This window comes from Diadema antillarum, unplaced genomic scaffold, assembly GCF_040938485.1.
Source record: "Diadema antillarum isolate AM-2024a unplaced genomic scaffold, OU_Dant_1.0 scf00000022, whole genome shotgun sequence".
NCBI lineage: Eukaryota > Metazoa > Echinodermata > Echinoidea > Diadematoida > Diadematidae > Diadema > Diadema antillarum.
This window is the reverse complement of record NW_027270911.1, coordinates 5,451,769-5,475,589: the sequence shown is the minus strand read 5'-3', so window position 1 is coordinate 5,475,589 and position 23,821 is coordinate 5,451,769. Positions and strand designations below refer to the sequence as shown.

The following is a 23,821-nucleotide window of genomic DNA, read 5'->3' as shown; positions in this document are numbered from 1 at the left end:
AGCGCACACTCAGCTCCTGGCACTGGATCTAAGTCTACGTTCAAGTCATATCTTCTCATATCATATCAGGAGTGATATGTTATTCTTCATTACACATTTTCATTTTCAGAATCACAATGTGGTTAATTGTTTAAATATTAGTTTCTACGATGATATAATATCATTTGAACCATTTGGTAGAGTCCAGACCTTTTTGTTGTTCGCAAAATAAACAGTGGGAACTTGGGTGTAGACTAGACAGTAGTTGAGCATTATGACGTTTGTTTCGCGTACATTCCCAATCACGCCATAAAATCAAACAACATCAGCACCATTATGACGCTTTAACATGACCATTGTGACGTCACAATAAAACAACGCAAGGTCACTGCGCCGAATATTCAAGTCGAGCGCATTAAACAGTGCGCTGCCATCTACTGATTAATAACTGTACAGGATCCGTGCAATGGCGGCTCCCACAGCGCGAAATGGCAGCTCCCTCGCGCGGCTGCCTCCCCACTGGACTACGCCCTCTTGTGTTATAATCTCTTTGACCCTACCATACACCAACCGTAACGTTCATGTGTGTTTGCAACATCAGGAGTATTTTTTCCCCGTCAGTGATATGTTTATGGCAGGTGTTTGCTCATCTTGTTTACTGTAAAGGTGGAAATTTTTGCAGTGTTGAATTTTTCATGCATTTCTCGCAACTAGAAACTAGCGCGAAAATAAAAGCATGCAAATATTTTTGCTTGCCTTATATTCCAGTGGTTGATGTCTTGATTCCGCAGAGTGAAAGGCATGCGAAACTCTTCTTTAATACCCTGTCAAGTGCGAAAAATTAGGAGCGTGAAAATATCCACTTTTGCAGTATTGATATTTCATCTGGGTGATTTTGGAGTTGAGTTTGTAAACACCAGCTCATTATAGGGACTACAGCACTTTTGCAGCCTTTTTGCACCAAACTTGGAGTAAGAAAAACTTGTAATATGGAAAATTTTGCTTATTTGTTTTTTTTTTTTTGGTGTTCTTCTTTTTGACAGATAGGATGAGAATGGTGCAAGAATCCAGCAGCGCAAGACACTGCTGACATGGTTAGCACTTCGTCCCCCCAGCAGGCCGGGGCTCGGGCTGGGACCGGGGCTGGGAATGGAGCTGGGGCCCGCGGTAGTGGCAGCGGGGCGGGGATGATGACCATGCCGTCGCGTCCCACCCTGCGCCGCGCCCCCCACCGCTACGAGGGCTCGGCGGACGCCGATTTCCGGCCCGACTTCAAGGCCAAGCTCCTGCACCAGGCTGCCATCTACTCCAACGCCAGTCTCCTCCAGGACCTCCTGCGGGGATCCCAGCAGAAGTACATCAACGAGGCGGACTCCTACGGGAGGACGGCCCTCCACGCTGTCTGTGCAGCTGAGGTGCTGGAGAAAGAGGAGAGTGTGGAGTGTGTGCGGATCCTACTGGAGGCGGGAGCAGACCCCAACGTCGGTGCCAAAGAGATCTACAGCAAATATGTAAGTCAGGACTTTTCTAGTAGGGCGCCCTCATCTGTCATAACATTTCCCACCTTAATTCTGAGTCTTCCATGTTCTCATGGAACTTTCTACTGCATGAAGGGACATTCCAGAATGACGCAAAAAAACCCAACTCTGTTGTTAACCCATCAGGTCCTGAAAAACGTTTATTTTTATTATACATATTTGATGTTTATTGTTTAATATAAAGTGTTTTGATAAAAAGGTTTATTATTATTTTGTAACATTAATTTCATTTTACTACTGTAAAAGTGGTTTCTTTCGCGGTGGTTTTATTTTCGCGCTTTGAGGTTGAACCGTGAATTTAACATCACGCGAAAATGTTTTGAACTCGTCGCTTGTTACAACGCTATCATTACCGACCGCGAATTTAAACACACGCGAAAAAGTCGGCACCGATGGAAACTGCGAAAGTTTCTGTACGCGAAAGAAACCACTTTTACAGTATCCTTTATTTGTTATGCTTTTGACATCATCACTATTATAGTCTCTGCAGGCACATGGTACTGGTATGTAATGGGGATGCTTTTTTGCACCCAAGAGAGAGTAGTGTCTTTATGGAGAGTCGTGAGTAATCTCACACTCTTCAATTGAAAACCGAGTATCTTCATATGATAGTCATCCACATTCAAGAGTTCATAAGTAGGTACTGTATGTGCAATAGCAGTCTGTCCTACATGAAACTTATCACCCAAGTGAAATATGTCATCTGTCTAATAGCTTACATCTGTCATAGTCTGTCATAGTCACTTAACCCATTGAGAACGGGCTGATTTTACTACAACACGCATTTCCTATAGACACTTGCCTGAGTATACTTGGAACTCATCCTCATCGGGTTAAAATGAACACCTGGTTGCATAGGGCAATTTTTTTTTAGAACAGTTAGTCACTGCACTGTTGAACTTTGGACATTGTAGAGGAAGTGTGTGAATGCAGAAAGCATTCTGAATGATATCCAGTGGTATGTGACTTGGTTTATTATTGAATCTGTTTATGAAGAGGTACTACAGCTGCACAGGAATGTTTGTTTTATTTCCTGTAAATGCTTTTAATACTTGCCAACTCTAACAATTTGGGCGGTAGGCTACCACTTACACATAGAGATTTTAGCCGGCCGGCTACCGATTTGTTACTCGAATATACTGATTTTGTAGCAAACCTGCCATAGGATAAAATGAAAGTCACAATTCCCCTTCTTTGTGAATTGTTTCCCTTGAAAACAGCTAGAAGATTATGCTTGTGCATCAAATTGCATATTTTGAAGTTTAAAAACAAAAAAACTCCACACGGTGGGAGGGGGACATGCACATGTCTATCCCTATTAAATCTATTGTTAACCAATTATGAGGGCAGTGTGACTGTTATTTTTTTTTCCAATTGAATTGAAGTGAATACTCTTTCAGTAAATCTAAAAATTATTTTTATGATCTGTGTGGCTTACTTTATACCGAGTATTTTGTGTCTAAGTAGATTAAAGGAAATATATTATGTATAATCTACCTGAAAAAACTGTAAACCTGTGTGAAGGGACCACAGGTGGCCTTTGGAGAGAGAAAGCCACTATAGGCAGGATGTCAGTCATTTCAGGTGGTTGAAAATCACATGGTAATAGAAATTACATTCTGTACTAGTCTTTATATGCATGTCCTCTATTCACATTTCAATGCAAAAAGGTCACAAAAGACATCAGATCGATAATGATTGGTATTGAACAGAGCATTGAAAATGATATCCAAAGGGTCATGAACTCTTTATGTGCCATGGTAGGAACCCCCTGTGTGCCACACTATTCTGAGACACCAAGATAGTCCTGCTTTGAGAAAACATTCTGTTTTTCAAATCCTTGTAACTTCTATGGATTTCTGTTAACCGGACATGTAGTGAACGAAATTGTAGAAAAAACACCAAGCTTTTCTGTGATGAAAATGTTATGACAAATCAATGATTGTTTTTCTTTGAAATGACCAATGCTGTTGTAGCTACATTACAGTAAAGACATGACTTTTGCACACAAAACAGTGACATGAACTAAGAATTTACACACAAATCTATAAAGGAACACCGCCTGATAGTCAATCACCACATAAAATGCAAGCTATATGTGAGACGAATGGAAACTCGAGAAAAGCTTTCATTGCACTGTGGCATTTGGCGATTTATCGATCGGTTTGGGCGGGTTTGTGGGTTTGAGCAGAATATGTGAAGTTGGCGCGCCGTGGACTGAGTCGGACGTGCAAACGTGGCACATAAAGAGTTAATATCATTATCATTATACAAAATTACAAGAAATCACCTCAACTAGGAATAACCTGTGGAGAGAGCTGTTCTCTTACAATGTGCATTACAGGCTTTAGGTGTTGAATGAATACATTGGCGAGTTTTAGAAGCAGTAAATATTAATACTTGTTTTGGTTTTCGCTTTGAGTAACAGCCTCATGTCCACTTACTCACAGAAACTAGTAGATTGGTGGATCATTATGAAATATAATTTATGCCGGCATTGTGTGATTATCAATTAGTGCTACTTTGTCAGAGTGTAATTCCATTATTGTAATGAAATGCTGGTTAGTCTTGTGCCTCTGATTCTTCCAGACCCCATTGCATGTTGCTGCCAAAGATGGGAAGCTGCAAATGGTCCGACTTCTGGTGGAGTATGGCGCTGATCTGGAAACGCGAGAGGTCAAGAGGCTGACCGCTGTCGAACTTGCCCGCATCAACTTCCGCCAGGAGTGTGTCCAGTACCTACGAAATAAGCAAGGTATGGTTTGATGATGTGAGTCATATATATCATGATTTTAGCATACATTTTTAAAAATTTCCCTGAATAGATGAAGGTGCCATTTAACAGCAATTATACATAGATCTGTGGATCCAGCAGGCCAACTACACCTGAGCTGGGCGAGAACCTTCTTTGTATGATTCTGCGGATCTCATATGCCGTGATTTGACTGTAAAAGCAATTTGGCTGGATTCGTCACTGGTGGTCCCATCTACTGGAAATCATGTCAGCTCCTAGTGACTTGATAGCCTCCCGCAACTTCACGGCAGGCCTTGAGGAATATATGTATTTTACTGGTATTGCGTTTTGACGATTGTTACCGGTGCCTCATCTTGGATTGACATTTCAATGCCGACATTCAACGGAAGTCACTGCAGCAAACACATTTAGTGATTATCGAAGTAATGAAAAATTCCATCACATATTTTGCTGCATTTATTTCGGATACAATGCTTCTAGCTTTAGTTCTCTTTAAAGGGTTTATAAATAATTGTATCCATTATTGATGACAGTCTCTTCACAAAATTTGTGACGTGTCTGGCGTATAAAGCATATCTGCAAGCTTGTGTGAAAGTCAAGACGGAGTTTATCATTACCATCGATCCTATCCAACTGTCAAACAATTAGTAACTTCCTTGACACACTCTCCGGCATTCATGTGTGTAAGTGTTGCATTGTGATTGTACACGTATGTGTGGTATTGATGGTATGCCATTGATATAAATTCTGTCATTTTTTGTCACATCACGTCAGATTTGATATCAAGTCTGTCATTTCCTGATACATGACTTCAGCTTATGGTATACAACCTGAACACAGAAATTTGTTAACTGCCTGGCAGAAGGACCTAAGGCTTGAGCATTCAAAAATATCACAAAATATTATGATTATTTCATACAAAAAAAAAAGCTTTCAAAACTCTACTGAGTTTTATCACAAATCAAAATAAGATTTTGGGCCGAACTTTCATGCTAGGGCCCTTTTGCCTGACGAGCAACAAAATGTGATTTTCATATTTCTTTGATTGCATTATAGTCTGTTGTGGCCAAGATGGCTTTTTTAGGTGCACGAAATACTAGTCCAGTAGTCAAGTATGAATAGAAATAATGTTATATTATATTGTTACATACACCTTCCAGTGCAATCATTAAATAATTATTATCCCCGTCCTTCATCTTTTATGATGGATAGGCCTATATGTAGCAGAAACCTGTTTAAAGGGATTGCACAGTATTGGTTGAGGGGAGGATTGGGCTTTTAACATTTTGTGAGGTACCAAGAAACCACTTTTGAAATAGTACAGAGCATACCATTCTAAGACAAATTCAAAGTTTCTTTGATAAAAATTGGTTTTGGAATGGCTGAGACATAAAAAAAAGTAAAACAAAGCGATCGTAATAAAAGTGGGTCCCACCTTTTATTAGGATTACTCTGTTTTTGGTATCTCAGCCATTTCAAAACCAATTTTCATCAAATAAACGTTGAATTCCTCTTGCAGTTACATGAGCTTTCATATTTCATAGGAGGTTTCTCATTTTCTCACCCAAAAATGTTAGAAACCTGAAGTTAGGTCTCAACCAAAACTATACGATCCCTTTAAGACGAGGTGATTTTGCTATCAATACGTTTCCCGTAGACACCTGCCTATTAACCCGTCGAGGACAGACTGATTTTGCTACAACACGCATTTCCCATAGACACCTACCCGAATATACTCGGGACTCGTCCTCAACGGGTTAAAGTATACTCGGGTATACTTGGGTATTCTTGAGCTTAGTCTTCAACAGGTTAATGGGGATGATCAAAATCTCTGTTTTTACTTTCACTTGGTAATGGTGATGATGATAAAAATGGTGATTATCACTATTACCAGCATCACTATTGTAGCTGTATAGGAGGGGGACGTAGCACATGTGGTGGTACTTCATTATCTCTTGGTTGTAATCCATGTAATCCAGAGGGGGAGGTTTTTACGTCACACAGTAATGACAAATTCCTAGAATAGAAGTGGGCAAAGCGCTGGCTGAAGCGAGATGAACCCCTGACGTCATCATGGAATTATGCTGACGATTTGTGGTTACGTGTTCTTGGGACAGAGGGGTAAGGAACAACTGGTGGCTGTTCAAATTCATGAAATTCTTCCGTCGAGATGTTTTCATTGCAACTGATTGACAAATTGCCCTACATCGACGTAAATAAGCATATATACATCGATGTAGGGCAATTTGTCATTCAGTTGCAACTGGTGGTTGTCTCATCATTTTGCCCCATTTTTTTTTTTTATAATTTTGGTGTTAGGTGTTGAGACTGTTGTTTGAAATATTCTATGTTCTCTTCTTTTTTTATGGATGTAGAGTTCTGGTAGTACTGTATATGCCATATAATTCATGAGTCTAAATTTTCATGAATCAGGAATTCCAACGATTTCCCGAGTGGTTAAATTCGCGATTGTAGAGTCCTGTACTGAACGGAGAAGTGTACACGCGTACGTTGCATTCACATCGGGATCAGAGGCAATATTTTCGCTTGTCTTTAATTTCGCGAATAGCACCCGACTCGCAAAATTCGCGAAAATAAAAACTTCGCAAAATATTTGGCGTATACAGTATATCTGCAGGTCCCTACTTTAAGACTCAGTAGTGTAGGGAGTAATGAGTGGTTTGATTAAATTGAACTTCATTCGGCTGCCCGCAGCGAATAATTATGTGCCTCGAAGCATACGCTCACTGGTAACAGTCGACTCCAGTTGAGATTCTTATGTGTGTATTTTCATAGCGATCAGAGATATTAAGATGTATACAATGTGTTATGGGGTTTCTGGAATCTACGGGCCAGCCGTTCCAGTCCATTGTATAACTGGGTCTTTAGTTCTTCTCCATCGCTATTTAAAGGTGCATAGTCCCGGTAGTGTAGAGGGCGCTGTTGATGATGCTGCCGATCACCGTTAGCATTGATACGAAGATTACCGAAGTTGAGCTGTCGTCAAGAGTAGAGTGCGTAGGTGTTGCTAAGTAACGTTGCCTTCGTTGTCTTCTCTGCGCATTGTGCAGTCTGTAGTAATGCCAGTGTGCGTGCATATGTGCTTGTTATTATGACATCACAAAAGAAGTTTGCTAAAGCTGTCATCCCCCTCAGCCGAATCATGAGCCGTACTGTGATCCGACCACTGACTACAGTGAATCTGACTTCTTCGGACTCAGGGAAGTGGGCCACAGCGTAAGCGCTAAAGAGGAGTTGCTAGCGTAGGTCTCTATAGGAAACTTGCGCCAGGCGCCCGCGTACGCATTCGACTAAAACACCGGGACCATGCCCCTTTAAGAGAATGTTGAGGCATTATCACTTTCTTGACAGGTGCGAACTTGCCATTCAAGAAGAGAGAGATAAAGAAACAGAGGGACAAAGATCGAGGGAGAGAGGGAAGGAGGGAGGGAGGGAAAGAAGGAGAAGGAGAGATGAAAGAGAGCAAGATGGAGAAAGAGAGATAAAAACAACCAGACAAACCAGAACATAGAAACTTTCTCTTGTGTGTTTGAATTATGAGCTTGTCATCCTGTGATCCTGCTTATGGCCACTGCAATTAAGTCACTAAATGTGTTCTTATGTCTTTCTATCTATCTATCTATCTATTGATCTATCTATCTATCTATCTATTCATTTATCTATCTATCTATCTATCTATCTATCTCTCTCTCTATCTATTGATCTATCTATCTATCTATCTATCCATCTATCTATCTATCTATCTATCTATTGATCTATCTATCTATCCATCTATCTATCTATTGATCTATCTATCTATCTATTGATCTGTCTATCTATCTATCTATCCATCTATCTATCTATCATTCTATCTATCTATCTATCTATCTATCTACCTATCTATCTACCTATCTATCTATCTATCTATGTTGTGAACATGGCAGTTAAGAGATTTCAAACACAATTAGCAATTCAAAGCACCATATCAAATAAAAACAACATTTAGTTTTTAAATGACAGATTGCATCACATTTTGTCAGGACTGGAATTGTAGGAATCATACAAGGTACTGTCGAACCTGATCTAATGACCCCCTGGTTACAGTGACCACCTTGTGGCACGATCAGTATCGCGATCCAAATACCATGAAATCTTGAGATTATTTTGGAACTATTGAGGTTATGTATTAGAAATATGATAATATGCGCTACTGCGAGTGTCTGAACGCTACAGCAAATAATCTCTAGACTTTTATCCCATCATTCAAGGGTCAAGGGTCACCATTTTGGTACATTCTGGTCATTAATGTGCAGTTTCGTCGACAAATTATCATGATCTGTAAATAGCGAGATGTATTTGTCCATCTGTAGAGGTGCAAAATATCTCAGTGTTTGGATAGCGATCAACATTGTGCTATAAGCCAGTTCATAGTTCTACTTTGTGCATGAGCAGAAAAAGGTAATTGGTACCAAAACGCATGATGGTTTTTAAATTCACGGAGATAAGCATCTGTCATATAATGATTATTCATGCAATCCTTGTACATGATACTTGCCATTACATCCACCTGATTGCAAACGTGGTATATGGCAATATGAATATAAACATGTTTTAAAGCATTCAATACAAAAAAAAAGAAATGGATGCTCCCCCCCCCCCCCCCCCCGAGGGTTGTTTGACGGACCATTCTGGTCACCTGGTGTTGCTGTGCAAGATCATTTTTTGTTGAACACGAATTTCCTTAAATTGTTACGCTGGGCTAACTTACTGGTAAGCATTATGTTGCTTCGAATACATTGTATATGTGAAGTGCCTAACCAACTAAGAAAATAGAAAGGTCATTTGCACCAATGTGCACATGAGCTAATTACAAACTGGCTTAATTTGTCTGTGTGAATGACACTGTAGTATAGAACCTATGCTGGGGAACCACCATACCGAGTGCGATTTAGTAACCACAGATTTGATTTCCAGAGGGCAGCCAAAAAGTGACCGTGGACAACAACCGTCCAGCGGCATTGGACAGCAGAGTGACCGGCTTACTATAGTTTTGTTGCCGGTGGCATCAAACAAGTGTTGGTGCAACTCGACTACAGCTGCTTCAACCGATGATCATTTTTGAAGGGGTACGGCGATTAGTTGACACATGACTGTGAATCCTTGTACATAATTTTATGTGGTATCATGATGTGTATGTAAATGGGACTATGCCTAAATCCTTACTGCTACTGCATCAAACCTGTCTACAAGGAACATCTTTCAATGATGACCACATTTTATGTTTCTCTTAACAGGGTTCCCAGCCCATAGGGGAAATCAAGAAAAATTATTTTTTTTACATTTTTAACCAGTCAGGGGAAAGTCAGGGAATTTGATAAAAATGCCTCAAATCAGGGAAAAGTCAGGGAATTTTGATTGGCCCAAAAATCCAAAGTAGTCAGTGAGACTCTGTTATATTTTAATGCATATCAAAACAACATCCAATGGGTAAAACTGGAAGTAAATTGGATGTGAAACTGGAAACAAGTTGAAATAGTATCATGGAAATTTGATACTTCATCAGGGAAAAATCTGGAGAAAAATCAGGAAATTTTGCTTTCTGAAAATGCTGGGAACCCTGCTTGAGCAGTTATGTCACTGTACACTAAACCCTGTTTAAAAGACTAATTGCAAGCTACAACAGCCAATTGTTTTTGTATACATGATGCTTGGTATTTCCCTGTTACATATTCTTTTCCTTTCATTTGTAAGCCAAATATCCAAACAATTCAGCAGGAAAAACACAATTTCCTCTCTGCAAGTTTCAGATTTTTGCCTTTTCCTGTTATCCATCAGTTAAGTCCTTATTTTAAACACGGTGTCATTACATTATCCTGCCGACATAGAATCTTGATAGCAATTAAGTCTTAAATCACCTTTTTGGGAAAGGTACACCCTAGTATAGAGTCATGATCAAATAATCTCTGAATCCCTCCTAGAATTATATGCATTTTCATACTTCCTTCCAGGTTCCTCATTATATCACACAAAAAATGTTGGAAACCTGAAGCTCCATCTCAACCACTACTATATGTGACCCGCTACAACAAAAGGATCCGAAAGTCGAGGGAGGAAAATTTTTCTGAAAATGGCATGACATAATTTCCTTACTCTTCTACTTTAATTTCATATATAACACAAATCATAAAAGTACTCGGTTGCGGAGATATCGGTGATTTTATTAGTGCATGACAAGTTGTTGAGAAAATCAGTCTCGAGACAAACGCCTTCAAAGTTTTCCTTCCGACGCTATCATGATCAAAGGGAGGCGAGACAGTTTTCACCGCTTGACAATAGAAGGTATGCTCCTAGCGACCTCCACGATGTTCATTCAAGCTTAGCGCCAGCGATCTACACACGACCAATCAGTTATCAGGGTGCCACACACTGACCAATAAGATCACTCCCTCGTTGCTAGGGGCGGAGTCTAGCTGCGGCGCTTAATCCAAATCTTCGGACACGTTTCTGTTACGTTAAAAGTCGAAAAATCAAGGCCCAGAAAAATGCTAATTTCTTGCTTTTCCTTTGATCATTTAGCTTCGAAATTTCGGCAGATGGTCGACAAAACATTAGACTACAACATTATGCCAAAAACAAAAATCCGATTGTTATGACCAATTTTGATGATGTGACTTCAAACTCGTTTTCTCGGCTCAGCCGGCAGCGACTTTAGGATCCTTTTGTTGTAGCGGGTCACATATACCATCCCTTTAATCACAAGCCTCAAAATCATTATTCATGTTGGAAAAAAATATTCCTTTTCAAAGGTTTCATCAAATAGGGTCTAAGGGATTGATGTTAAAATTATGGTGAGGATGTCTTGGGTTGGCTGTCATGAACGTTATCTCTTTAAGTTCAAAGGACAAACATTTTTTTTTTTTGGACAATTAAAGGGGATGGCTAGTAACTGATCAGTGGGAATCAGTGGGAATGCTGGAGGATGATTGTTCCAATCATTGTGGGATTCATTTAAGAGTACATTATATATTTATTGTTGTGTGAAAATTATTTGCTTCAGAATGGTCTCATATTCAAGCGATGTGCAGTTTAAAGGGATGGTACAGTATTGGTAGAGATGAGAATTGGGCTTTTAACTTTTTGCGAGATACAGAGAAAACACTTATGATATAGTACAGAGCATACCATTTTAAGAAGAATTCAAAGTTTATTTGATGAAAATCGGGTTTAGAATGACTGAAACATCCAAAAACAAAGTAAAACAAAGTGATCGTAATAAAGTGTGGGTCCCACACTTTATTAAAATCGCTCTTTTTTGGATATCTCAGTCATTTCAAAACCAATTTTCATCAAATAAACGTAAAATTCCTCATAGAATTACATGCTCTTTCATATTTCATAAGAGGTTTCTCATTATCTCACCAAAATATGTTAGAAACCTAAAATTAGGTCTCAACCAAAACTGTATGATCCAGGTTAGCGTGCCTGGTCAGTGACGGGGCATTAATCTGCACATTACTTGAATATGAGACCGTTCTGAAGCAAATAATTTTCACACGACAATAGATATATAATGTACTCTTAAATGAATCCCACAAGGATTGGAACAATCATCCTCAGCATTCCCACTGATTCCCACTGATCGGTTTACTAGCCATCCCCTTTAAGATAATGTGTGTGGTGTATGCATGGTATTTTGCTTGCTGTGTGTTGTGAGGAGTTCAAGAGACCCTTGATTCATTTATGGAGGAGTACTGTCATTTGCAGCTCAAGGAGATTAATGTGTATGATTGATGATTCAGGCTCGGACATCGGCGATAATCTCGTGTCTCAATCCCGAGACTCATCACTCGTGGAAGGGGAGGGTGCTGCCGCCAGTCGACCCCGCAGCTCTGGCAACCTTATCTCCGGGCCAAAGGGGGACTGCGCAGAAACCTGGGCTCCATCATCGAGCGTGCTGGATGTCGTGCACGCTAGATTTGGGGCGGCAACATCACATACTCATCGCACATATCAGGACTGTCAAATATCCTCACCCGGCGGGAGAGCTGGCTATGAATGTATAATCTGGGGTGTGTGTATGTGTGTGTATGTGTGTGTTTGTTTGTCCTGAAATTGCCAAGTCCGTGCCACTTCGATGTGAGCCAAGTTTGCCCGGTCAAAGTAGACCAAGCATTCTTCCTGGATCTGTCCGCCTTGCCCTCGAGTTTCCGAAGGAGGGAGATAGATAGAAAGAGAGAGATATAGAGATATATTCAGGTTGGCTTTCCTTGAATGTGGCCAGAAGTGTACAGAGACTCTGCCAAGTACGGTAACTTTCTCCACCGTGCGTAGGGAGTGTATGTTACATTGGGTTTGTTTCTCTGTTTTTTGTTGTCTTGTTTGTCAGTAGAGATTAAGCGGTGGTTATAATGTTTCACAGCAGCACGGAATGAAGGCCTTTGTCAATCCACCCACACACCCACACACAAACACACACACACTTCGTAAGACAGCGAAGGATGTGCCATGAATTGCTTGAGATCTTGACTTTCCGTATAGTCAGAGATCTCTGTACGTGAGACGTGCCATGGATCTGTATGAAGGATACAAGAAGGCCTGGATTTGTGCACTTCCAAGCAGCGGAGGATCTGGTTTGTGATATTGTCACGGAATTCCTAATATTTTTGGAGGTCAGAGCGTGGGCCAGAGTCTCAAACGTTTGATACCTGTATTGGATTAACTGTCAGCTTCCTTCTGTGTCCATTTCCTGCGCATTGGCACTGAAGCCAAATATTAACTTAAAGGTACATATTTTGTTTTTCTGTGAGCCTGAAGATGCATGCTTGTCGATGTCTTTTGCATGAGTAATGGGTAACTTCTTTTACGGATTTTTTTTTTCTTGTTTGCTTGTATAATGTGTGTGTGTGTGTGTGCACTGTATCTAGGGCAACTGTCTTGTTTCGACATAATTTACGTTAAAAAAAGAACACATATTTTTGCCTCTTACATGGTGTATGTATGGAAGATTCCAGGCTGATTGCAGAGTGTGGAACTGAGATCTTTGGACAGTGCCAAAATTTATTCAAAGGTTGTTTGGATCATCTGGTCATAGCAAATATCAACTCAAGTGACTGTAGTGGATAATATGTGGAACTTGGCAAACTTGGCAAGATGCCGACATTTCTCCGACAAGCGCATAGAGACTTATGCTTGTATTATGCACTTATAAGATATTATTATTATTATTGATATTATTATTATTATCATTATTATTATCATTATTATTATCATTATTATTATTATTATTATCATTATTATTACCATTATTGTTGTTGTTTCAGTTGCAATACCATGTACAGGCCAGGATTAGTCACAGCAAATAGTGAGTGTGTAATTTCTGCAAATTTTTCCTTAAGTGGCGGTTGATTCATTTTAACAACCTATGTATTATTTTCAGAGATTTAGTTCATGCATGTAATGTTCATATGTTTAGAAAATACATACACATAGATATAAGATGCATAATGTGTAATCTACTTAAATATCCTCTCAAGGTTCAATGAGACGTGGTAAATTAAGGCCTCGAAAACTCATTGAAATAAACAAAATAAGGAATGGTCTTGGAAAATGATAATAATCTAATTTGTTTGAGTTTTGCCAATTCTGTAATTCCAAAAATTATTTTTTTTCAGCTTCAATTCAAATGACGGAATGTTCATTTTTCAACGATACAATCCCAAATTAACATAATGTTGCTGAAAAAAGTTAAAAGTTTTTTTTTAATCTTACCATTATGAAGTCATGGAAATGTATTTTGTAGAATGATGCAGGAACCTTGTTCACTAGTTTTCCATTTCTTTGTCCAATTTTACTGAAGTTTTTGCTTAGTCCATCTAAAGCAAAGTTAGGGCCTGGCTTTCAATGTATTTCAGTGATTAGAGTAATAGCACACTCAATAAGGTCATTTTATATGAAGTGTTTTGTTTGTGTGTTTATATGATGTGTGAATATTGTTTTTTCTTTGATTTCAACTAATCTCTCCTCCCCCCCCCCCCTCTCTGTCCCTGCAGGGGTTGGGATTGATTGAGATTAGGATGAAATTGATAGCATGATGGGTCATCTGCTTTAAGCTTGTAGGTATTTGTTATGGCTACATCGTTTGTTGTCGACTTGTTGGAAAACGTTATCAGTGTTCATTGACGTCACAATGGCAGTAACCTTCTGTAGTCATTGTATATTAAACATACTATGCCTGTCCTGTTTTCCTTTTTCACTGTCTTTGATGGGATTTGCAGAGTCATAGTGACATGATATAAATTACTATCAACATCTTAACCCATTGAGGATGGACTGATTTTGCTACAACACACATTTCCCACAGACACCTGCCTGAGTATACTGACAGAGGGTAGTAAGAGCTTCATTTGGACATTTGCAGGTTTTTTTATATAACAAAAGGGCTTGTGATAAAACTACAATTAGCTGCTTGATAGGAACTTTGCTCAAAGTTTTGCTCATTAAAGCATTTAGTAAGGGTGTGTAAAATCAAAACCAGGAGTGACTGGACACAAGGCTACCATTGGTACACATGGATGTAGGGTATATGTTGCATGTACAGTGTAGCTTGTGTATCGCAGGTGTTTAACTCTTAACGTGCCATGGTCGCCGAACGGCGACCTTAGTCCTGACGTGCCATGGTCGCCGATCGGCGACCAAGAAGAGCGCAAAAAACATTGGTCATTTAAGTTGTTGTGGTACCAAAACGCGTTACAACAAGAAACTGCCATTTACATGTACTGGTAGCTGATTAGCATATCCATCGTTTCCACTAAAAATATGAGTATGCTAACATTGAAAAATTTTGAGTAAATGCGTGATTTTTCAGCTAGATATATTTTTTTCGCGTCGGGAAAATCCGCAGAGAGCGCACCCTCTGCGAGATGTGTATAGATCAAATGTCTCATTGATAAATCACGCGTGTGTATGCTACTGAATCTGCGTGTGTTGTCTATGCGTTTCCACTCGCATTGTTCTGCTTGGGCGCTCTCCTGCGGGAGCGGCTTTCATTTTGTCCCTAAAAGAGGGTAAAGCTTTCGTTCGTCGGTCAAGTCTTTCATCCTTTTGTCTTGGACAGTGAACTTCACTAATCGTCCCCTCGCTAGCTTATACAAAAGAAGAACACGCTTTTGTTCTTGTCTATGTACATGTACAGTGGACGGAAAGTAGACCTGTAAACCAAGGAATTGCACAAGCACAAACTCCTCACGTACAAAGGCCTGCCAATTTCAATAGAGTACGCCCGGCCGTAGTAGAGACAAAAGAAGGATAAATGGGTGCTTCCTTCTCAAGTGGACAAAAGACACTCTTCCAGGACTCGACGCGGGATTTACTTGAGTTTCAAATACAGGATCTGGGACTAAAGGACACAGATTGGGGAATGAATTACCGAGGCAGAAAATGAAATTGAAAAGACAAATTGAACTGCCAATATCTTTGGAATTATACAACTCTAGAAGACAAATTTGTTATCATTTGAAAGAGGAAATGTAGCTCTAAAACTTTCTCACAGAGTCAAGGGAGCGTTATATTAAAGAAAAATCATGCCTGACTCTTTCTTTCCACACTACACAAAAAAATGTAATAATTTTTTAATGATATCGATTATTTCTTCAATATTTCAGGTTCAGATAAATATTACAGCAAACTGACTACATGACATGAAAGAACAATCATTTCTTGATATTTGTTGTGAAGAACCCAATTCAAAACAGACAATAGTTTCAAAAATATGGCAGTTTTAAATTACATTGTCAATCCAGTTCGCAAACTTTCTGGCGTTGGGTAAAAACGTCTGGCACATTAGGGGTTTTGGGTCTGGCACATTAAGAGTTAACACTCCTTGAACACTCTCGCATGGGCTGAATTTTTTAAAAGAATATTTGTATGTTTTTCTTATAGTAATCTGACGGCAGCTGTGCATTGGCTGTGTTGTTGTAGATACTAATATTTTTTAACATATTCCATACTGAATTCTGTAATCCCCATAGAGCTGATACACAGGCCACCAGGTTCCCGTATGGAATGGGTTAAATTGATACATGTATAACTGACATGATTGATATCAGTTTGATATGACCTCATATCTGACCTTTTGACCTCAATTCCATCAAAGTTTAATTTCAAACTTTGTATTCTATAATAATATACAGCAGAAGTTTAAACTATTAAAGCTAGTGAAGTTTGAACTACCATTCCATCTGTATGTGAGCCATTGTCTGTGCTTAAAGTGTATAATTATTGTGTGTGTGGTTTTTTTTTGTGTGTGTGTGCGTATGTATGAAGATTATTTGTAGCAATGCTTGAAAATTGTTTTTCTTGTACATGCATCATACATGCATTGTATGTACATGACATACTGACCGAGTGATAGAACAGATCGATAGAAATTAAAGTGAAAAGAGATCTATGAAAGGAATAGCATGTGGAGTGTACCTAGGGAAGATAGAAACTTCTATTCTGTCTGTCTGTCTGTCTCTCTCTCTCTTTTTGTCTAAATCTGTGTCTATGTTTTTATCTGTTCAAGGATGCAGTTTAATATTGAATTATCACTTAACCATTGTACTGAATTATCTCTCAGAATGACAAAGCACAGGGTGATATAATTGTTTTCCAGGTGTATTATCTTATAAACAATACTTTAGAGATTGTCAATGATCAATGGTTGATGCAGACTTTCACCCCTATTTCCTGATGTGACATATGTATTTTGTGCACTAGTTCTGTTGGGGCAATTAAGCTAGGGATGAAGAGAAATTAGCAATATAATGGGAGAGATGGTATAAATACTGTATGTTTGGGACAATCATTGTGTTCTAACTTCGTGCTTGTGGAATCAAGCAATGCATACAATTGTATGTATAGCATCACCATTATGTACAGTAGGCACATGAATGTTGGCCCTACTTCATTTTAACCCATTTAGGACTAGTCCCGAGTATACTCGGGCAGGTGCCTATAGGAAATGTGTGTTGTAGCACAATCAAACCGTCCTCAAGGGGTTAAGGCTTACGTTATACAGGAAACCAAGCAGCTACTGCAGTCAAATGCAAACTATCACACACAACCATACACCACATACAACCAAAGACAACCCTTGATTTCTTTTCTTTTTTTGACATAAGACTCCTTTTACTAAAGGAAAATAATTCAGAAAGTGCTATCAAAATATACAAAGCAAGACTTGGATTTTGTGAGGTGATTAATATGCATGTGTGCATAATGTCTGCTTCTGGTCTTTGTTTAGAAGTTGTTTCGGAACTGGCCGACGATCACCAAGTAAACCCCGTTTCATGTTCATGTCCTGTCTTTTTTCCCTCTACTGTGAGTCACTTTTGCGGGGGTTATCGCGGGACCGCAGCAACCTCAGCCATCTTAAAATGTACACATGACAGTCAGAATTAATCAGGCACTTTGGATGGATATCGCACCTGAAAAGCGATGCACACTATCCACATTGTATTCCCGCCTTAGCATCGTTTTGTCTGCATATTAGATATGACCTCTCCTTGAGGTTGAGTATATTACCTACTACATGAAACCCCCTGAGTCATTTAAATTGCTCTTTCAAGGAATTCAGGAAAAAGATCTGGCTGTCAATTGTGATGTCATTGGGACAAGTAATATGACAGTAAGTTCCAACTTGACATGATTTTCAAAGTATTGGACTGAAGAGTATGTAGCGATCCTTGTTTACAATGCAGATGAATTTATCTTTGTTAGATGACGACAAATTATCCCTCAAAATCTTGGCTATTTAAGTAAATCTATTAGATAAATCAAATCAAATCAAATCAAATCAAATCAAATCAAATTGAATTAAAGTCAGTCTGATCCAAATGTGGAAGTTGCACTTTTTGATCCTGGGTTGGCGATTTGTGCCAACAAGTAACAAATCTGATGATTACTTGTTCTTTTGTGGTTGACTAAAGGTCATTCCTGCCATTTCTATTATTGGAGTTGTTCTTCTTCCTTGGCCAAGTGCCGTCTGCAAGGTAAAAGTTTACACCAATGTTGTCATTGTATTGACCATGCACAGGGGCGGTTCCAGGAATTCCGTATTTGTAAAGGGGAGGTGCCTTTACAAAATTAAAGGGAGGCATGCACCCCTTTTTTCTTGATATCTCTTTTGTTTTAACCAAAAATAAACAGGAGGCATGCACCCAGTGCACCCCCCTCTACTGAATCCGCCACTGATGCATGATGCAATTGTAATGAGGGTATCACCAATATGTAGGTGCCGTGCGCAGAGCAGCATTTTAGATGCATTATGGGATAGCTCGTGGGACAAACTTGCCCTGGTTTTGGCTACACATGCACTTACATCACGCTCTTTGTTCATCCAGGGGTATTTTTTGTTGAAGATTTCTTCGCTTTCCATCATGTGACCAGCACACTGAAGCCTTGCAGTAGTGAACCATGACTCTAGTGACCTCAAATCAGTAGAGCTTAGACCCTTCCAACTCTTTTAAGCTGAATTATAGCCAAGAAAAAAAGGGCTAACAACAGAAAAACAGACAAAGAACTCCGTTGAATCGTATGAGAACTGCGACTCGTGTGAGACAACCGGAAGCGAATAAGGGACCGAGGAATCCCACAGTGCATCTGTGACAGAGCTCTTCAGCGTGCGCAGAAGTTCTGCGCATTGGCGATACCGAGAATTCATTCTCTTTAGTGACCAGAATGTCTCACATGGCATTGCATTTTTCATTCATATCAAAAGTTTGTGAAGAATTAAGTAAAATCAAAGAATCAGAACCCGTTGTGGTTTTAAACTCAAGTTCTGCAAAAGGTTTTATCACCAAATAGTAGTAAAAACCTTAACTTTACCAGAAGAGAAATTTAGATACATCTAAACAATTGTATGGCCATGTGATATTGTGCGTGAGCAGAAAGTGTTTTCCTTTTTTTGGGAAAATTGTGTTTAGAAAGGGTGTAGATCTTTGGCTTGGTGTCAAAATGATTCAAGAGATTACTATGATGTTTTGTAGGAAGTGTGGAGGTGTTAGATGTATATTTGTTAGATGAAAATGCTGCCAATGTGTAATGACTGAGGGAGCTCACTCATTGAATCACCGCAGAGGATTCTTCATCACCATTGGCCCAGCCGTGATGGCTTAATTGAAACTGCTGCGGTGCGGGATCAAAGCGTGTTGGGATAGGGCTCTCATCCTTTTAACCATCACCCTGGGTGGTGAGTCTCACATCAAACCGATAATCCAGCTGGTGTGAAGACACCCCCCTGAGACTGACAGTAGACTGAGTCGTAATCACATGCTTACTCCGACATCCCGTCCCCTCCAACTGCCCTCTGGCTGTTCGGCTGCCTGCGCTTCCGAGCACACAACCCCGTCCGCCCCTCTGTGGGTAAAGCTCTGCTGGCATAGGAGGGTCGGTCGATTGTCGCAGCATTAGGATGTGAGTTATTTTGGGTGAGGATGATACATTCTCCGCTCCGTCTCACCCCTCTGTGCATCAGAACCGCCTGGTACTTGTCGCAGAATTCTTTTGAAGACTTTGCAGGATCCACCCCAATCTCATCTGGCTCAGCTCTAATCAAGTTTGAAATCTGGAATTGATAAAATCATAACTTCTGCTCGCGGACAAGGACGCTGGTCTATTTTGGGATAAGCAGATGAACAGGTATTCATGTGTTCTACACAGATGCTCAGTGTTGGCACTCTTTACCTAGAGCTCAGTCTTCTATGATCTTAATAACTTCCGCCGATGAGAGAAAATCCATTAAGATCCTTTTGCCGTCTATTACTTAATCATTGAATTGAAAAACAAAGAATGTTGTGAAACCTCCTGAAAGGTAAACCACCGAATTGTAACCCTGTGCCTTAAAGGGTTTTCCTTCAAAATTCTCTGCGGGAATCAGTTGTGCATAAACAATTACATAATCATGATGATGTCATGGAGATTACTGGAAGTCATGTTCTGACAAAATGTGGGCCTCAGGATATGTGAGGTTCTTGTAGAGACATAGAGGTACAACCTATGTGATCTTCAAAGGGTCTTTCTCTTGTGTGTAACATCAAACCAGGGAGATTCCCAAATGCTTTTCTTCAATGTTGGGAAAGTCGCATCATTGAGCCAGAGTTCTTGGGTTCTGTTGGATCTATTAGTGGCGTAACAGAGACGAGCTCTCGAAGTGGTGCATTTGATATCTTTCATTCTCCAACTGTGAAGGCAGGACACGATTCTTTGACTATAATCAGAACGATAGAGGAGAGCACGCAAGTTCTTGAGGATCCATTAAATTGAAGTGATCTCCACTCTCAGTGTCCATTTACTCTAGCCGAAAGTGAATACGGGACCCAATAATGCCTTGATCCTGATGGCTAGGAAAGTGCGCTTGTTCATTCTCAATGATATGTGAAAGAGTTCTCAATATCAGAGCAAGGAGTCCACATTTCATCAGACTCTCTCAGTTTCCAGACCGGGAAGACAATGTATGATGATGATTGACGTCTTACGGTGAAGGAAATACTTAGCGGACGATAGACTATTATACCAGGTCTTGAGGAAGATAATTGTGAGTTACCCTCTGCGAGGCAATCGTCATCCGAGAATTCAAGATGTCGTCACTCACGCTGAAGTGCAAGAAGAATTTCATGTCGCTTGGGAGAAAGTGGAGCTCCAGGTCATGGAACCAGGGCGACACGGAACCCCTGCGGAGGAGGAAGAGTGAGTAACGTGTGGGCTTTCCCTGACAGTCCACTCTAAACGCTGGACATCACTAAAAATCAAGGGTCCTACTTAACCCATTCTTTCTGGGAATAGGATATACCAGGCTAATATAGTGTCAACTCATAGACAGGAACTGGGCATGCCAGGCTCTCGAAATGTACGCAAGAGTGCCTGCATTTGTGGCCAACATTCATGTTTATTTGCATTACACTGCTAAGTGCTAGAAAAATGACTTTTATTGAAAGATCAGAGTTCTGAGCACTATCAATATCTGATCTGTTCTCAACAAAAGGTGTGAGTTGTTCAAATGTGTTGCTAATGCAGCAATGAAGATGCTTGTAGAGTGCCAAATGTGTAGTACAGTTCTGTGTTCTGCCATAGGTATTGGTCAATAACTTAGAAAGGCATTTCAATGTATAGTTTGTGGTGATCGTGATTGTAAAGGTTTATTTGTTTGTCTTTTCTTTCCCCAGTAGCTTGTGAACTTGTTAATGCCATGAGCAGCCTGTATTTTACTCTTCAATCTAGTGGAGAAGTTGTATATAGGCAGAAGTGGCAACATCTGAAGGGAATAATCATGCAAAATAACAAACGATGCACCATATCGATACCTATCAATAACATTATCAACAAGGATTACTCTTGAAGGTGGTTGTAAAATTATTTAAACTCTGGCGATGTCAATTATGTTCAACATCAAGTACATTCAGCTTAGGTTTGCAGTGTGCCAGTCCATTTTAGGTATTGGTATGCTGATATTTTTCTTCTAGGTTGTAATATTCAAGGTGTTTAATTTTCATGACAAATTGAAGGTATGTTTAAAGCGATATCAAAAGAAGGTGAGTATCGAGAGATATGTTCATTTGTGCACCATATCACCACAACACAGTTGACTGACTTTGGTACAGACTTCTTGATTATAAGTGATTGGACCTGATATATATTCAAGAAACCAAGCACCAAAACAACCACTGCACAGTTTATGTTAAGAATTTGTCTTCCAAGTGTAGATGCAGTTTATAATCGTGCAGGATATTTTTGTTCTTGAAAGTACAGTGAGAACCGGAAGATAAGTTTAAAAGCAAAAAAAAAAAAGAAAGAAAAGCAAAAAAAAAGGTCAGTTTAAAAGTCCATGAGAACGTGCTTCTTAGAAACCACAAAATATAATGTGCACAGTTAAATTACAGTAAGTATGTGTAGGTCAGTTTAAAGCCCATAGAATTGTGCTTCTCGAAAACCACAAAAAGCCCATTAAAACATGCTTCTTAAATATGATCTTGTAATTTTTTTTTGGACAGTGAAATTAGAGTACTAGGAAGTATATAGTCAAGAAGGATATCAGCCAAAGTTTTGAACCAATATCATATTTTGTACTTTTAGTTTCAGCCCTGTATCCTTCCTTTTGAAGTTTGTCAGTTCTACCTTCTACAACTTTGGCATGGTAGCGTGTCGAAAGCTCTCTTTTCTCTTTGCAACAGCTTCTCCATTAACCCTTTATGTGCTACGTTCGCCCATCGGACTCAGTCGATGGCGTGCCAACTTTACATATTCTGCTCAAACGGACAAACCCGCCCAATATGAGTGATAAATCGGCAAAAGCAGCAGAATAATGACAGCGTTTCTCACGCATCCATTCCTCTTGCACTATAACTCACATTTTATGTGGTAATTGACTCTCAGGCAGTTCCTCCTACTGAATTTGAGAGAAAATTCTAATTTTCTGTCACTATTTTTTATGCAAAAGTTATGCGTTTTCAGTAATGTAGCTATTGGTCATGTGAAAGAAAAACAATCACAGATTTGTCATACAATTTACTTCAAATCAAAGCTTAGTATTTTCTCCGCAACTTTGCTCACTTTATGTCCAGCTTACTAGATATGTATGAATAGAAGTTACATACTAGATTTGCAAAACAAAATGTTTTCTCAAAACATGACTACATTGGTGTCTCAGAATAATGTGGCACACGGGGTTTACACCATGGCACATAAAGAGTTAACCCTGGATGTGTGTTAGAATTAACTGAGCCGTAACTTGCTGTGATTTTTCATAATTAGCATTTACAATAGTTAATTTTCCTAAACTTAAGCTGTTTATGAGTTAGCTCGCCCAATCAGGCATGAAAAGGTACCTCTCTCCAGTGGAAAGTCACGGTGATACAATGGCACGGTTATTGCGGTCATGGAAAACCTGGAAAAGTCATGGAAAATGCAAAATTATTATATATTATTTGAAAGTCATGGAAATTCATGAATTTGTATAATTTTTGCCTTTTAGTAATGTTTTATCTTCAGTGTAATTTTATTTTTCAGGAAAACATTTCATGGAAATAAATTGGATGAACTCATTTGCTACAGACAGTGTTGGGGTGGTATACACACTGTCACTAATAACACGGGCACTTCTTATCTAATAGTGCATTACTATATCAGTACTCATTATAATTCTCATGGAGTTACAGTCCAAAGAAGATTCTTTGATATCTTAAATGTTACATGGAAAAGTCATGGAATTGATTTGTGTAAAAGGTGCAGGAACCCTGCAATGTTAAAGGATATTGAAAGTGATCTGTGTTCATCATCATTTTTTTTTTCCAAGACGTCAGTGGAAATAGATGAAGAAAACGCTCCAGTATACTTGCCAATCTGTGAACAAAGTGCAGGAAGGATTAAGAAAAGGCGTGGTTTATTCACAGTACGTAGTTCTTATCCCAAATGCCATACATGGATGATCATATCACATGGAAATTTAGATGGCTTTACAGAATACTGTAAAGAGGAAAGAAAAAACAGAAACAAGGGCTGCAGTTTGAAGGTATAG

At 39.4% G+C, this 23,821-nt stretch overlaps 1 protein-coding gene across 1 annotated transcript in view; it reads left to right on the top strand.

The window, feature by feature from the left end:
* The first annotated feature begins 1,175 nt into the window (after window positions 1–1,175).
* LOC139731538 (leucine-rich repeat serine/threonine-protein kinase 1-like) overlaps window positions 1,176–23,821 on the top strand; it is a 91,092-nt gene continuing 68,446 nt past the window's right edge. Inside the window, exons 1-2 of the mRNA XM_071642426.1 lie at window positions 1,176–1,490; window positions 4,107–4,272. Coding sequence (XP_071498527.1) covers window positions 1,176–1,490; window positions 4,107–4,272 — 481 coding nt within the window. The remainder of the gene's footprint in view (window positions 1,491–4,106; window positions 4,273–23,821) is intronic.